Genomic DNA, 16,681 nt, shown 5'->3' with positions numbered 1-16,681 from the left:
AGATCTTAAAACTGAGCATACAGATAGTGGAATATTTTTAAAATTAAATGCCCATGATTTCTTGAAGTGCATGCCCAAGATCAGTGAATTCTCAGATTCCAAAAACATGCCTACAGTTCTAATGGAAAACACTGTTGGGGGTATGTTCTGTTCCTTTGCACCCAATTGCTATTTGTGCAGAGAGATAACCAAGCTCTTGACTTGCTCATACTAAGAAAGGGTTAAATGAACACACACACACACACACACACACACACACACACACACCACTTCACAGGCACAGGCACTCTTTTGCATTTCTGTCAAAGACCCATCCTCCAAGCAGCACCAGTGGGGCACGGTGCACCTTCACAGACTAGCTGCGTGCCTGACACCTTCCAGAAGGGAGGTGTTCTCAAAATTACAATAGAATTGTCAGGGTGGGACTGTCTGTTTCTGAAGATATCCCAATGGGCCAGGTTTAAAGAAAAACAAGAGAACTTTCTTGCTTTCTTTGCCTGTAAGACCGAAGGCATTTTATGTACTCCTTCTGCTTGGAACAGATGGAAAAATCCATTTAGAGCTGTTAAACAAGTTTCTCAATTGTGTTTTCCACCTGCCAGTGAAGTATTCAAAAGTGGAAACTGGAACATTTGACTTGGATTTCTGGACAGAAAGAAAGTTGCCCAGATAACATCTGCCTTCAGGTAAGTGAACTAAACTGTTGTGACTTCTTCCATCTCCTGGGGAAAAAAGGTGAGGGACATTATTTCTAGATATATGTTTCTGGCAGTTTTATTTAATTAAGAAAAAATAGATTTAAAGGCATTATTCTGTTTGGATTAAGCCTGTTGTTTCTGTCTTTTTTTCTGGAGTCAATATAAAATGGGGACATTGTTTACCTTTTGGATGTGTGTGTGCATAGGAAACCTGAAATCTCCGTCTATGCATAAAAGTTAGAACATTTTGTTTAATAGATGCATTTTGAGCAAAAGAATGGGGAAAAAGATATCTCAGTATAAAGCAAGAATAATAATATGAAGGCTTTTATTTATGTACTCAATATGCAAAAGAATGTTTGCAAGCATCATATATTGCTGTTCAACCACTTGCTTTTATACATTATGCTCCATTTATTGACTTCCCTTCAATTTTTCCCATCACATTTTCAAACCTGGTGGCAGTAAATAACTGCCTAAGGTACAGAACAGAATGGGACATTTCTCAGCTGGTGACAGCTGCTAGCTGCTATACAACATCTTTAACAAAGATTTGAATAACAAATTCTGTTTCAGTAGAATGATAACTACCACTGATCCAAGACAGGCACATTAGACAAAATTGTAATGGCTCCTTGCTTTTGGAGAAAAAAGAACTTATGCAAAGTAACAAAAAAAAATTTCCCTTGTCTATGCATATTTACACCTCTTTGTTGACATTTTTTACAAATTGTATTTTCCTGTTACCTTACTGTTTACTGCTTAAGCAGGCTTCCTCTCAAGCTGATGCTGTTCAAAGAGCACCCCCTGCCTACAGACACTTTGTTCTGCAACAGCTATCTGTTTTCCAACTTGGCAGCTCCCCTTCTTTCAATCCTTCCCTCCCTCTTCTTTTCTTTCTCTTTCTCTCTATTCACATCTAAAACAATACTCTTTGCATATTATCAGTTTTTATTGCAACAAATATTAAGTGTTTTTTGTGGGTTTTTCGGGCTATGTGGCCATGTTCTAGAAGAGTTTCTTCCAGATGTTTCGCCAGCATCTGTGGCTGGCATCTTCAGATATTCAGTGATTACTCCTTTGTTATATGGGATCCAAACATCTTCCCACAAAGAAGCACTTTTGTTTGAGAGGTCATGTTTCCCCAGTACTAACAAAGAAAACACAGTCCTTTCCCACAACAAGTTCCATCCTGTGCACTGTAGTTTAAAGTGCTGCCTAGATCACAGATGTGGGATCTCTGGTCCTTGGACCAAATGTAGAGATGGTAAGAGTATTGGAAGTATGCAGGAAATGGTTGAAAAACATATTTCTAGAGTGTGAAGAAACCCCAAAGAGAAGAATACTGGACTGATAAGACTTTTCAAAATTCAGGACTTATTCTACAGAAAATTCACATTCTGTTCTGATCAGAAAAAAAGATTTCTGCACAGAAAATAATAACAATATCAGATGTGGATTTTGTGCAGAATAAGCCTTGAATTGCAAATTGTCTTTGAAAATAGCACAGTTCTCAAAGTCTCCCTTGCAAAAAGAAGAAAATTGCTAAAATTACTTACCGCTTCCTTCAAGAAGAAAATAATGAAGGATTGGATAGCTCAGTGTGGCTTGTGCATGTTACCCATCCAGCCACAAGCTTCCTATGTTATTAAATGAGAGTCTGTGTAAAACACAGTGCAATGTGGTATACAATTCAGGAAGGTGCCCAGGAAAGAGGGTAGAATTGTCTTAGATGGTGCCTGTTGCTGGCCTGGCTTGTAGGGACATTCCCAGTGGATGTGAAACTGTTATAAATGAAACTCATATACTGATATGAAATTAATATGTAGGAAGGACAGATCAGAGATGTAAAAGTAATCACAGACAAAGCCTCAATGCTGTATTTGCTATTTAACATCTTATAGCTAATTATTAGAAAACAATAAAGAGGTAAGAAAGTCTATTCTTTTTTTCATTGTCCACCAGGCCTGTAGCAGAGATGACGTCAAGATTCCAACCCTACCTGCTTTCCTGGCTTCTCTTGGCCTTGTGTTTCTGTCACTCTGTGGAGATGGCCACTAGTTTACAGCAAAGCTTCAAGAGTGATCTCCTCCATTTTTATCACACGTTGATTCTTCCAGATGGCAAGGAAACCACAGTCCATCTCTTGAAGGATGTACTGAAAAGGTACAGGGAATTTTATATGTCCTTTCATTTTTCCCCATGGCAAGCACTGTGTCTGTCTTTCTGTTCGTCAGTCTGCCTGAGTATGAGCCTTCAAGTGATCTGTCGACCTATGGCAATGTCATGAATTTCATAGGGCTTTCTTAGAATTGGAAGAGACCACAAGGGCCATCCAGTCCAACCCCCTGCCATGCAGGAACTCTCAATCAAAGCATCTCCAACAGATGGCCATCCAGCCTCTGTTTGAAGACCTCAAATCTAAGGAGGGAGACAAAGACTATTCAGAGGTGGTTTTGTCAGTTCTTTCCTCTGATATACAGCTGGCCTCAATTTTGCCATTTTATATAAGGGACACTATTTTACTATGCCATTATATTTCATGGAACTTGACCATCCATGGATTTTGATATCCATGAGAGATTATGGAACCAAAACCCAGTGGATACCAAGGGCCTACTGTATAGCCTAGAGCACTTGGTATTCACTGGCAGTCTCCCATCCAAGTACTAAATTAGCTCATTTCCAACTTATAGCAATGCTAAGGCCATAAGGAGGTTTCTTGACAAGGTACATTCAGAGGAGGTTTGCCTTTGCCTTTCTGTGAGGCTGAGAAATTGGAACTTGCCCAAGGCCACCCAGTGGATTTCCATGACTGAGTGGGGATTCAAACCCTTATCTCAAGAACGATATTCCAAAACTCAAACCACTACACCAGGCTGGCTCTCTTAGACATGTGTACGATTAATTTGAATACAATATTCCTCCACCAAGGGAGTCTCACACAAAGTAATTAGTATGTAGAGAGATCTTATAGCACCTTTGAGACTAACTGAAAGAAAGAAGTTGGCACCATGAGCTTTTGTAAATATCAATCTACCAATGTATCTGAGGAAGTAGACCAAAGTCTACGAAAGCTCATGCTGCCAACTTCTTTCTTTCAGTTAGTCTCAAAAGTGCTACACAATCTTTCTACATAGTGACTCCACAGGCTAACATGGCAATATCTTTGAATTCAAAATAATTAGTCAGTATATCTCAAAGTAAAATGTAAAAGTAATGCCCAACAATTCCCACTCAACCATGAAAACCCACTGGGTGACCTTTGGCAAGTCACACGCTCTCCGCCTTAGAGGAAGGCAAGTGTAAACCCTCTCTGAACAAATTCTGCCAGGAAAACCCTGTGGAAGCCTTAGGGTCACCATAATACAGAAATGACCTGAAGGCACACACCTGAACAACACCAGAAATGACAAATGAGAACAAAATACTTTTTTAAAAAATGTAATATTATATAATATTTTAGTAATCCACTACTTTTTAGTCATCTTTCCAATATTCCTGACAAAGACATAGTTGGCTGGCAACAATGCTGAACAGGAGAACTTCAGTTCTATATTAGGATGCAATACAATATTCTGTGGCAAAATTCACACAAAGGAATGTATGATTTACCTCTTGATGATATTTCCTTGACCAAGTTCAACGAATATGTGTTACACACTAGAATCTGAAGCTCTATGCAATTACCAGATTTTGGAGGGCAGGCAGTGCTTCTTTCTTTCATCAGATTTTCCCCCTTTATCCCTAAGATACCAATTAATTATATTACCATTTGTGGATCGGATGCATGTTCAGGTAGAAGAGCTACAGTGAGGAAACCAGATGGTTCACTTCAGACAAAGGCACTGTTCAGAAAGCTTCCATAAGCTCTGTACTGAATACCAAGTTACATAATATATAACATGACTGCAAGAGCAAGCTGAAAAACTCTCTGAGGGACAGTAAAAATATAAATTCAGATAATTGGTTGTGGTTTTAAAATATTGCACCTGTTCTCAACTATGGCATCTGGATGAGATGTAATTCTGCATAGCTGGTCTCTGTTTGAAGCATACTCACAAAATCACGTCTGTTTTATGAATATCCCCATTTAAAACTTAGGCTTTTAAAAAAGGAAGGAAGGAAGGAAGCCTATAAATTCAACAAAATTCAACAAAATTCTTTGGGTGTTTTTGCTGCAACAAGATTAGCAAGTCTCACCTCCACAAAAAATCAATTCACATAAAATCATAGTATGACACAAAGTTTAGAAAGCATAAATGCCAAAAAAAGAGAGGTGGGGAGATGCAACTGTGGATCAGAAATGATACCACAGTTCTTCTAGATTGCTTTTCCTCCACCAAGTGCCCTCTTACAAATCCTAGCTTCTTCCAGTTGGCATTGCCATTGGCCATGCTGACTGGGGATGATAAGAAATATAGCCTAACACATCTGGAAGGCACTGGGTTGCTCCAGTCACCCTCAGCAATCCAAGGCCCCATAAATTTGTGGTTGCAATATTGGCCATGTTTATACATAACATTGAGCCAGACATCCCAGTTTAATAAACCACAGTGTAAATAATCTGTTCGCTCTTATATGATCCCCCTTTGCATGAACAGAAAACATGATGGGAAGAGTTTTGAATGATACTTGAGCCTGGAATGAATGTAGCTGAACAAACTGGGAGCATAAGCCAGTTTTAAACTGGCATATCTGTTTGGTTTACAAATCTTGGTTTGTTTGGATATAATCTTGGGCTTGGACATCTCATGAAACTTACCCCCTCTTCAGATTCTGGTTTATTTACCTGTGTGCATAAAAGAAAGAACAAAGCACAAGTGACTGATCAACGTACATTATTTCCCAGTTCATTTACATTGTAGTTTATAATGCCAGGATTCCTAACCTATCATGACAGGTGAATGCTTACTGTAGCTTTGTGATGTCCTTCATTAATTTTCTTTTTATATACTGAGGAAAATCTATTTTCCCCTCAGATATGTTTCTCTAGCTCTTCACCTACTTCATACATCAATTGCCAAGGGGTTTTTTCCCCCTGTATTGCCCTAGTAATCTCCTCCCTTCTCATACTCCCTGTTATATCTGCCTAGGCATTTCAGGTACTATTATTGCAGAAAATCTCACAAATGCTTTTTCCTTTTCTGGCAGTGAACTTACCAACCAACAATTACAATTAAGTAACTAAGGATTTACTAATCTTTCATGACACCCAGAACACAGGTGTCTGCCTCCCCCATTCCCTCATGATAGAAGCATTTGTATAACACCTTCACTGACTACAATGGGACAAAATTCCAAGTATCTTCTCTGGCTTACTTGATGTATCTTCTGTGGCAAACCTGTGCTGTAAAGTAAGCCTCAACAGACATTTCATTCCATGTATCATTTTATTTCCAGGTACTATTTTGTTTTAGGGGAAGGCAGAACATCAGCACCTCTCACAGTGACAGTGACCCCATGCGATGTCCCCATTGAGTGGAGTTTACGGGTCCACAGATCGTCAACAAACTACTTTGGAAAAGCAGCTCAGGGTAAGAGGTACATTCAAGGACAATCTCAGATGGATAATTAAGGTCACAGAAAGAGAAGAAAAGAAAAATATTGATTCCTTCCTTGGCTTTAGTTCTCCAGACACCAAAACAGTTCCTAGTATCAGAACTGGTGGACTTGAGGGTGAGAGAGGAGATAGGAAGAGCATTATGAGAATGCACTGAGAAATACTGATTGAGAAATACAGTTGGCCCTCCACATTTGCGGCTTTGAAGTTTGCAGATTTGATTATTTGCAGGTTTCATTAATATGTTCTCTCTAGGAATCTCTAGGTCCTCTAGCGCAACTCTGCCAGAAGTTGACCAATGAGTTGTGCTGGACAACCAAGAAATTCCTGGACAAAACACTTCTCTTTGTAGGTCCTCCAGCATGACTCTATGATCAGCTTCTGGCAGGGCTGGAGCGTGGCTTTGGCGCAGCTTCTGGCCTCTTAGAACGCATGCATCATTTAAAAAGTGTACCTCCAAAGTGACCCAAAGCAGCTTTATTTTGGCCTGTCTGTTCAGCCCATAGTTTGATTAGGTAGTTAGAATCTTGTGTTAGAGAGTGCTGATGCTGAATATGAAGAAGTCTCTAGCAGAGAATTCAAAGTGCCTCAATAAACCACAACTCCCAGGATTTCATAAGATAGAGCCTTGCCAGTTAAATTGGGATCAAATGGCTAAATTGTGCAGTGCATGTCTATATCTGATGGCTTATTGAGAGCTATACAGTACAACTGGAAGTAACACATTGCAAGCAGTGGTGTTGCCCAAAATGCATTACTTTGGGAAGAAACAAAAGTATAATGACATAATGACCCCATTGCCATTGCTCTGGAGGGTGTAGTAAGTAACATTTACTAGGTACTCCTAAATTACTAGAGTGGGCAGTAATTTTGTGTGATTTCTTTTTACAAATTCTTGGCTGTTTAGTAGCCATCCAGCAGTTGTTTAAAAAGGAAAGGGAAGGAAAGTCCATCACCTTCCCAGGCATTCTGTTCCACTGTTGAATAGCTCTTACAATCAGGAAGCACCATATATACTCACGCATAACTCAAAAGAATTCCACCAAAAATTGACCAAAAAAATCATGGGTCAGGATGGAACTGCTGGGCTGTGGAGGAGGAAGAAGGGCAAAAGGCTCTTTTACCGCTTGGCTTTCTCCCAAGGAGATAGCTATGCAATGGAGGAGCCCCACAAAGCTCTTTCACTGCCTAGCTTTCTCCCAAGGAGTGGGCTAGGCAGCAAAGAGGGGTGATTGCTTGCCCCTCAAGACTCCTCCACTACCTAGCTTTGCTCACCTATGCTGAGCCCCAAAGTTTGACCCTCAAGCTATCCATGGGTTATGCCAAATTCCATAATTTTATCTTCAAAACCTGCCCTTGACTTATACCTGAGGTCAACTTCTAGTCAAAGATATACAGTACTTCCTAACATTTAGTCAGAATTTGTTATAAATCGAATCTATTGGCTTGAGTCTTATCTTCTAGAACCCCAGAAAAAAATTGTCCAATCTTTCAAAGGCCATCTTATGATATATTTAAAGATGGCCATTGTATCAGTCTGCTCCAACATACCAAGTCCCCTCAACCATGCCTCATAGGGCTTTGTTTCCACACACCTTAACATCTTGGTTACCCTCCTTTTGGATGTGGTCCAGCTTCTCCTTCTTGAATTGTGGTGAGCAGAACTGGATATAATATTCAAAAGCAAAATAAAATGATGTTAATACTTTTCTTGAGTTGGACACTATACTCCTGTTGATGCAGCCTGGAATTGCATTAGCTTTTCTTTTCTTTTCTTTTCTTTTCTTTTCTTTTCTTGTCACCATCTCACACCATTAACTCCTGTGGTCTACTAAGCCCCATAGACTCAGGGCTTTTCCAAACTACAAAACTATAGTACTTTGATTCCACTTTAACTGATATGGCTGCATCCTATGGAGTCCTGGGATTGCTAGTTTGGTGAGGCACTAGTGCTCTCTGGTAGAAAATTCTTAACACCTCTTAAAATAGGATGTGATTAGGATTGCAGATGGAACCATGACAGTTAAAGTGCAATCAAAGTGCTATGATTGCATAGAATGAATCAAATATGTTTCTAAGTAGTATTGCTCTGTTAAACAGTGTAACATAGTGGTTTGAGCACCTGACTATGACACTGGAGAACAGGGTCTGAATCCCCAGTTGGCCATGCAAACCCACTGGGTGATCTTGGGAAAATGACACTCTCTCAGCCTCAGAGGATGCAATGGTAAATCTCTGAAGAAACACGGTAAGAAAACCCTGTGATAAGTTTGCCTTAGGGTTGCCGTAAGATGGAAACAACTTGAAGGCAAACAACACACAAGTATTGCTCTGCCTACTAGTGTTAGGATCTGAAGCCCTAGCATACTGTGCTTGTCTCTCCCTGCTTCTTGTATGTGGAGAAGAGGGGCTAACAGCACATTAATCCTCTTTTTCCTTCTGCCTGCATGATGTGCTGCTCAAAAAGGCAAAGGTGGAGGTAAATCCAGTGCCAATCATAGGATAAAACAAGTTGAAACAATCACTTCAAGATGCAGGTTTAGTTTATCCTGAAATGACAACAGATTGTTAATTCTTTCATTTGTAGTTATTATATTTTTCCTGCCAGAGATAAGAAGAACTGCTTGTGGGATGTTATTGTCTCATGCACCAGAAGAACCTGGCTTAATTTGAGGAACTATGTACCTTGACTTTGGGTGTAAGGGAGAAATCATTTGCTTTTCCAATTCAGGAAGCCAATGTCTCAAGTTAACCCTGGATAATCTTCTTCATCAGCCCTACCATCCAATCTTTTAAAGCAATAATATGGACTGTATATATTTCCTGAGGCATCTAAGCCTCAGGCAAAGCATCCAGGGCCCTGGGTGGTGATGGTTAGCAGCCATCCAAACCATTCTAGCCATCCTCCTGCTCCTTGCTTCTTGGTACACAGCTAATAGCCATGCCAGGCAAATTTCCTGACAGTCTCTTCTGGCTTTTGTTGACCAACAAACCAAAGCTGTCTGGCTGCCTTACCCTACCCTGCTAACCTTGCTTGAAGAGTGACATCCTTGGGATGAGATGGGATGCCAGCAAGACAGCTTACAATAAGCAAAAACAATAGCCACTCACCACATGAATCAGAATGAACCCATAATGAATCAGGTGTTTTAGGAGTGCTTTGGTGGTGTATTTCTGTGTGGCAACGGTTAGATTAGATAGCCCTTGAGTAATGCTTCCAACTATGATTCTGTGAGTTTTTGATTAGTGGGAACATTGCCTTCCTCTTGCTTCCTTGTCCCAGGCTTCCCTGCTCTCTTTGAGGATAGCTGCCTTCCTGACAGTAGCTAGGGGAGGAATGGATATTGCTGTGATCTATCCCTGTTGTAATGCAAAGTATTTGGGTGTGTATATTATTCTTTGTCCTATTAAAATCCATTAGATTTACAAAAGACCTTTGCTTGTTGGATATGAAGACTGAAAGAATGGGTTTCTTGATATCCAACACAGCAGTCTGCATTTTGGATCTTCCTTGGTTCCATAGCTATGGGGGTTATCATGATGACTAGCTGTATTTCAGAATTTACCACTATAACTTTGTCAACTCATGCCTTCCCATGTCCCGAAAATGTTTAAAGAATTGACATTTCTGTGTTTCACTGACAGATAAATTGGATGTTGAGGAGTCCCTAAGGTATCAGAAGACTACAAAGATAGTGTCAACTCTCTTTAGCTACAGAGGCAATTCTGTGGAAACCTACACAGGGACATCATACTATTCTGCTGTCTATATGTTTGAATTCCTTTCCATTGAGAGAGATACTCACATTACAGTGTATCTTGCCACTGACACAACTTCAGAACACCTATATCCAGAACTACCAGCAGATCCACGAATAGATGTCATTGGGATTGGCCACACCACAGTAACTCTAGCTTGGAAGCACAGTCCAACAGCCCTGCAACACAAAGAAAACATCCAGTACTGTGTTTTGATGAACGAAGAACACAACTACAAGAGTCTGTGTGCTGCAGAAACTGCAATAAAATCTTCTGGGATGAAATCATCTCAAGCACTGGCAATTTCTCTGCCTGCACAGGGACTTTTGCTGGACCCTCAGCAAGTGATGGTATTGTCCAATGGTGAGTTAAGCATCATCAGCAAAGCTAGCAACGGGGAGGTGAGGCAGACATGTGTGGGTACCAAGAACACCTATACCATACCCAACCTTACTCCCAGCACTCAGTACTACTTTGATGTTTTTGTGGTCAACTTCCTTACCAATGCCAGTGCCACCTATACTGGAACTTTTGCCCGAACTCTTGAAGAACCTGAGCCCAAAGTGACTGACATGAAAGATGGGAAGGTGATACAACTCATCCTGGATGGAAGACAGCAAAAATTCTACACTTTGCAATATCGGGCAAGGCATAAGCAGGTCCAGTTTGCCTTCCAGTCTTGTAGTGGCCAAGTACACATTGAAATCTCAAGAGAAGATAAAGTGCTGATGTCAGAAGGCTTTGCCGGCTTGAGGCACTTCATACTGAAAGGAAGGTTGGGCGACACCTATGTGATACGCCTGGGGTCTACTGAACCTTCAAATGCCTCTGTCAAGGTTCAGGTGTCATCTCTCTTCCACAAGCCTTTCTTCCCAGCTCTCCCAGAGAGTTTAAAAATTAAGTCCTTTAGCAAGCTGAGGACTTGTGATTCAGTCACAATTGCCTGGCTAGGAACACAGCAGCTCAGCAAGTACTGCGTATACAAGAAAAAGATTGAAGAGGACCAAGTTTGGATGGAAACGAGGAATGCCGATAGGTGCTCCGGACCTGAGTCAAGGCAAAAAGGTGACAAGGTCCTGTGCAAATACTTCCATGAAGCTAATTTACAACGAGCGGTGACAACAGAAACCATCAAGGGTCTGGAATCAGGGACCGTCTACTTGTTTGATGTTTATCTCATTGGTCCCTCTGGGATTCCAGTCAGGTATTACAGCAAAGTTGTAAAGACACGGAAGAAATGTTGAGCATCCTTTAATTGTTGGCTCCTGAAGAATTATGAAGCTAGAGGAGCATGATGTACATTTATGGCCCACATTGCTCAAAATGTGCCAGAACAGAAAACAATGTTTTACACCGTACGATTTGAGAGTAAGCAACTCTTAGTCTAGAATTGTAGACTTGCTTTTGGGACCTTTCTCCTATCATTTGTGAAATTTCTTATCTGCAATTTCTCAAAGAGCACTTTATAAACCAAATGTTTGACATCAGAATTGAAATATTCATCTCGAAATCTGTAAGATGTCAACCTGAAAGAAGGACTAACAACAACAATATAGCAGCAAGCACATTTTGCAAGGTGATTTTTCAACGAGCATTCAACTATTGCATCCCAGCCCCTTAAACTTGCATATCCCAGTTAATATCAGTTCGGATAACATCACAGATGGACAGAAACAATGTTCAGTGATAATTTGACCCTGCAACATGGGAACTGAATACTTGGATTGGGGATGAACTGAAATTAAGACTCTTGTCTTTGCATCATTTTGTGTGATCATTTCTAATGAGGCTGATACCTAGAGATGGAAAAGTCAAGGGAAGGGAAAACTTTTCATTTCAAAGACATTCCTGCTTCATATATTTCTGCTCTGAATCTAGTGATACACCATAGTTCCTAGTCATCCCCTACTGTGAGGGGGTGCAATATGAGGACAAACATGCATTGGCTGAACCACTATTGACAGGGCCCTCTGTATATTGTGTCACCTTTATGTAAACTCTTTCCCAAGAAGGACAGAGAAATTGTCTCTGCCATAATCTGAGCCAATGTGGTCTAGTAATTTGAGGGTTTGACTAGGATTCTGGGAAGCCAAAGTGCACAGCCATGGAAATTCACTGGGTGATCTTGGGCAAGTCACGCTCTCTTAGCTTTTAAAAAGAGCGATCACAAAAACAAAAACCTCTGAATAAATCCTGCAAAGAGTTTCTATAAATTGGGGTTGACCTGAAGACACATATCAATAAGTATGCCATAATTTATTTTTGGCAAAAATGTCACATGCTTACTTATAATAGTATTTGATATTCTGCCCATAACTGATATGCTTTTTGCAATTAAAATGTTTTAAATTAAACAAAGCATATAAACATGACACCCTCCCCAAACTAAGAAATAATTTGGTGGGTTTGGATTATTTCTGAAGCTCATTCCTTAACTGAGGTATGCCAAGGTGAGGAATGAAAAACACTCAGCTTGCAGCCACAAAGCATAATTTCAGAGTTGCTTAAGAAGTTTTCTTAGTCTAGACAAGTCCCTTTAGGATTTCCTTCTAAATGTACAAATTTCTGGTTCTGCCATCAAAATTCAGGTTGAGGTTTTGTTTTTTTTTCTTTCAGATTTAGGGAGGCACTTCCATAGGGTGCAATCATAAGGAAACAGGTGGACAAAAGAGATTAACTTTCTGTCACTTTTTTGGTGTGTGTGCTTCCAAACACATGATAAATAAGCAGCAAAACCTGTAAGACCTCAAAACCTGTAAGATCTCAACCTAGAAAGTGAATTTAACAACTGCTCTCCTTCTTTAGCAAGACCTTGGTCAGATATTATTATACTTAACACCAGAAACCCACAAACATTTGCTCTGTTGATTCTTTTCCTTGAGTGTATGAATCTCAATAACACTCCTTACAAGGAATTGGCTCACTCTCAGCTGTCTACCTTTTTGCATGTCCTTTTGTAGAGTTATCTCTTTCATTTCTAATCAAGTGTAATAAGTTCCATCTGACACTGAATGTTTGAAACCCTGTTACTACCTTGAAGTAACATGCAGAGAGGGGAGCATGTTACTCTGTGTCCCTCCATCTCTAGTTCCATCCTTCTCTTCACATAGAGAACAATGACTGTACTGTGTTTTGCATGGGACTCTGGGAAATGGTTTCGGCACAGTCTCAGGTCATGCCATCAATAGCCAGACCAGATCAGCCTCATTGTTGCTTTTTATGAACTGAAACTGTGTTTTAGAGAACATAAAACCCTTCTCTGTAACTGAAAGTTGCAGGGGATGGTCAGTCATAGTGAGCAAGACTGTCTTTCAGGGAAGATATGACTAATTTTCTCCAAACTGGCCCTACTATTAAGCAAAGTATAAGGCAATTACTTCAGGGAGCTGATTTTGGCTATCATGAAGGGGCTACAGTTTATTATTTATTTCAATTGGTTTGATTGTATCTGTTATTGTTAGAGATGGGGAAAGAGGCTTGTAATATTTTCTACATAAGGTGCCATGATCATTTCCCTCGTATGAATACTCTGCACCTTGACTTCTTCTGTCTTAGGCCAGAGTTGGCACTCCTAGCAGAACAGGTCATCAGGCCTTTTCAAGAAATCCCAAGATTTTCCAAAACATGAATGTACAAATACAAGAACGTTTTGTTGAATAAAATATGATACAGACTTATATTGTTTTATAGATGCTGTGTGCTACCATCACCTTCTTAGTGGAGAAGTTCATAGGGCTAGGATCTACAAAGTTAAAGGATGGTGAAATTCACATAATGGCCAAAGATTAATCGTTGGGGAACTGTCACTTATTTATTATACACTGCCATGACACTTTAAAAGTTTAAAAATACATTTTTAAAAAAGGAAAATCAATACGCTAGGCCAGGTTCCTATAGATAGTTGTGTCTGAATAACTGTTATTGGATAGGAAAACAGAGCCTAAGCCCATTTTGGTCTCATTTGGAATTACGCGAAGTTCCTTCCCAAGTATTTCATGCTTCCTGTTAGCATGAGAGACTAGCAATTGCTATCCTGGAATGCCTAAATTTTACCACAACACAGGGATCCAGTTGAATTTTATTTTAAAGCTGGAATGTCAGCCTCCACCTGATGAACTGTCAGATCCTCATTCCCAAAAGTTCAGCTGCCAAGCTTCAGATGTCGTTCTGTGGCTTAATCTTTGGAGACAGAGACTGTTTCTACAACAGATTTGCAAAATTCTTTGATGCAGGGCTCTTTTCCTCTTTGGATTTTTTTGACTTAAAAGGGAAAACCTCTTTCTTCTCTTACACAGATGTGGAATTGAATTATATTATTGAATTCCAATCCAATCCATTAGAAGATATAAAAAAGACAATGGCTTCATGACACACTACGGCTCCATTCCCACTGGCAGTTTTGCACTGGAAGGAACTGGGCAGATTTGGGGGGGGGGGCTCCTGAATCTCTCTGTAAGCAAGTGCTCACTACGTATCAGGGGCATTTTAACCCGAATGCCCTCTTGGGGAAATCGGGTTTAACACGAAGGCGCCTGCTGTCAATCAAACAATCGTCATAGGTGACGTTTGCAGCACTCATTGGGGCATCGGAAGTATGCTTCCCCCCCCCCCCTTTTATAAATACAACAATCCTCACTAGGGCACATGTAACAAGAGGAATCTACTCAGACAGTTTTGAACCCAGGGAAACTTAATTTTGCAAAGCAGATCTATTACTTTCACACATCAGTATTAACAGAACAGTCCTGAGAAAAGATTATTACTATATCAGCCACTTGAAAGCCCTGCATCATCTTTACACAGTTCTTTGAAGATTTATGGTCAGGACCAACATTTGCATGTTTCTGCACTCTATCCCACTCCCACAATTGTATAATTATGTTTTGTTTTTTACTTTAATATCAGTTTGAAGCCATGGAATGATATCCACAAAACCTCATGGTGAAATAGATTAATTACTTAAGGGCACAACTAGATTCCTGCTCCACCATCCCTTTTCCCCATTTTTATGCTCCATTTTCCTTATAATAACAAAGAGATTGACTTACCCAATGCCAAAATGCTTGCATTTTCAGGAGCAATTTTGTGGATGGCCAGTGCTGATAAAATAATTATCACTGTCAATCTTTCCACATTTAATTTCCCTCTCATCTCAGTATTTACCCTATCTACATTCCCACACTCAGTCATATCTACTGTATATGTATCACAAGCTTTGGATAGTTCTGATGAAGTGGATTATAGTGCACTAAAAAGAATGCTGTAATAAATGTGTTAATCTTTATGGATTCACAGGATTCTGTTGCTTTGGAGCAACAGGCTAATACAACCGATCTCTGGAAATGACAAGGAAATACAAAAACCTATGTATGACCACTAGAGTGCAGCACAACATTAGGGAAGAGGAAGAAAATGTGACTAGCAGAGTTGACAAACCCCCCAAAATAAGGCCTTTAACATTGCAATCACAGACATTTTTGGAAGTAAATTAATTAACTTCAGTAGGGCTTACTCTCAAGTAAGTCTTTGGCACACAGTGAGCATGCAAAGAAAACCCTAACTAACTGAATATTTTTTAAAAGAACACAGAAATCAATAGCCCAATCCTCAAATAGTGTATTTGTTGAAGAACAATATACTATATATACTCATGTATATATAGTATATTGGAATTCAATATATACTTTCCATTGTTATACAATGGAAAGGAGAAGCCAGGCATAGTCAAACACGCATTCTAGACTTTAGGAGAGCGGATTTCAGTAAACTTAGAGAAGTATTGAGGGTGATCCCGTGGTCATAAATACTAAAAGGGAAGGGAGTTCAGGCTGGATGGGAGTTTCTCAAAAGAGAGATACTGAAGGCACAATTTCAAACAGTTCCAGTGAGAAAGAAAAATGGGAGGTGTCTCAAGAAACCAGGATGGATGACTAAGGAACTTTCAACTGAGTTAAGTTTGAAACGGAACATGTATAAGAAATGGAAAAAGGGGGAAATCACAAAAAAGGAATTCAAAGAAATAGCAGGCATGTGTAGGGGTAAAGTCAGAAAAGCTAAAGCACAGAATGAACTCAGGCTTGTTAGAGAGGTTAAGAACAATAAAAAGGGCTTTTTTGGATATGTCCGCAGCAAAAAGAAAAAGAAGGAAACGGTAGGGCCACTGCGTGGAGAAGATGGCAAAATGCTAACAGAAGACAGGGAAAAGGCAGAATTACTCAACACCTTCTTTGCCTCAGTCTTCTCAGAAAAGGCAAAGGGTGCTCAACCTGAGGATAATGGAGCAGAGGACAGAACAGGGGAATTTCAGCACAGAATAAGTAAAGAGATAGTAGAGGAACACCTTGTTAATCTAAATGAATTTAAGTCTCCGGGACCAGATGAACTCCATCCAAGGGTATTAAAAGAACTGGCAAAAGTAATATCGGAGCCATTGGCAATCATATTTGAAAACTCCTGGAGAACAGGAGAGATCCCAGCAGACTGGCGAAGGGCAAACGTTGTCCCCATCTTCAAAAAGGGGAAAAAAGAGGATCCCAACAATTATCGTCCAGTTAGTCTGACATCAATACCAGGAAATATTCTGGAGCAGATCATTAAACAGAGAGTCTGTGAACATCTAGAAGGCAATGCCATAATCACAAAAAGTCAACACGGGTTTCAG

At 40.0% G+C, this 16,681-nt stretch overlaps 1 protein-coding gene across 1 annotated transcript; it reads left to right on the top strand.

Moving 5' to 3' along the window:
• Positions 1–295: 295 nt before the first annotated feature.
• LOC149318851 (protein NDNF-like) lies at positions 296–13,693 on the top strand. Its single transcript, XM_089510570.1, has 4 exons — positions 296–686; positions 2,664–2,864; positions 6,102–6,235; positions 9,907–13,693. Exons 2-4 carry the CDS (start codon positions 2,677–2,679, stop codon positions 11,262–11,264), a joined length of 1,680 nt encoding a protein of 559 aa, XP_089366696.1. The 5' UTR covers positions 296–686; positions 2,664–2,676; the 3' UTR covers positions 11,265–13,693.
• The last annotated feature ends 2,988 nt before the right edge of the window (positions 13,694–16,681 follow it).

The sequence above is a fragment of the Sceloporus occidentalis genome, unplaced genomic scaffold, assembly GCF_023333645.1.
Source record: "Sceloporus occidentalis isolate IW3139 unplaced genomic scaffold, rSceOcc1.0.p SCAF_2, whole genome shotgun sequence".
Classification (NCBI taxonomy): Eukaryota; Metazoa; Chordata; class Lepidosauria; order Squamata; family Phrynosomatidae; genus Sceloporus; species Sceloporus occidentalis.
Note: the sequence above shows the minus strand (reverse complement) of the source record. Positions and strands in the feature narration are given on the sequence as shown.

What these genes read in the sequence shown, in the direction of transcription:
- LOC149318851 (XM_089510570.1), top strand. Translation starts at nt 2,677, where the DNA reads ATGACGTCAAGATTCCAACCCTACCTGCTTTCCTGGCTTCTCTTGGCC. An exon ending in TTGAAGGATGTACTGAAAAG is followed by an intron (nt 2,865 to 6,101) that starts GTACAGGGAATT and finishes TTTTATTTCCAG; the next exon opens with GTACTATTTTGTTTTAGGGG. An exon ending in CTTTGGAAAAGCAGCTCAGG is followed by an intron (nt 6,236 to 9,906) that starts GTAAGAGGTACA and finishes TTTCACTGACAG; the next exon opens with ATAAATTGGATGTTGAGGAG.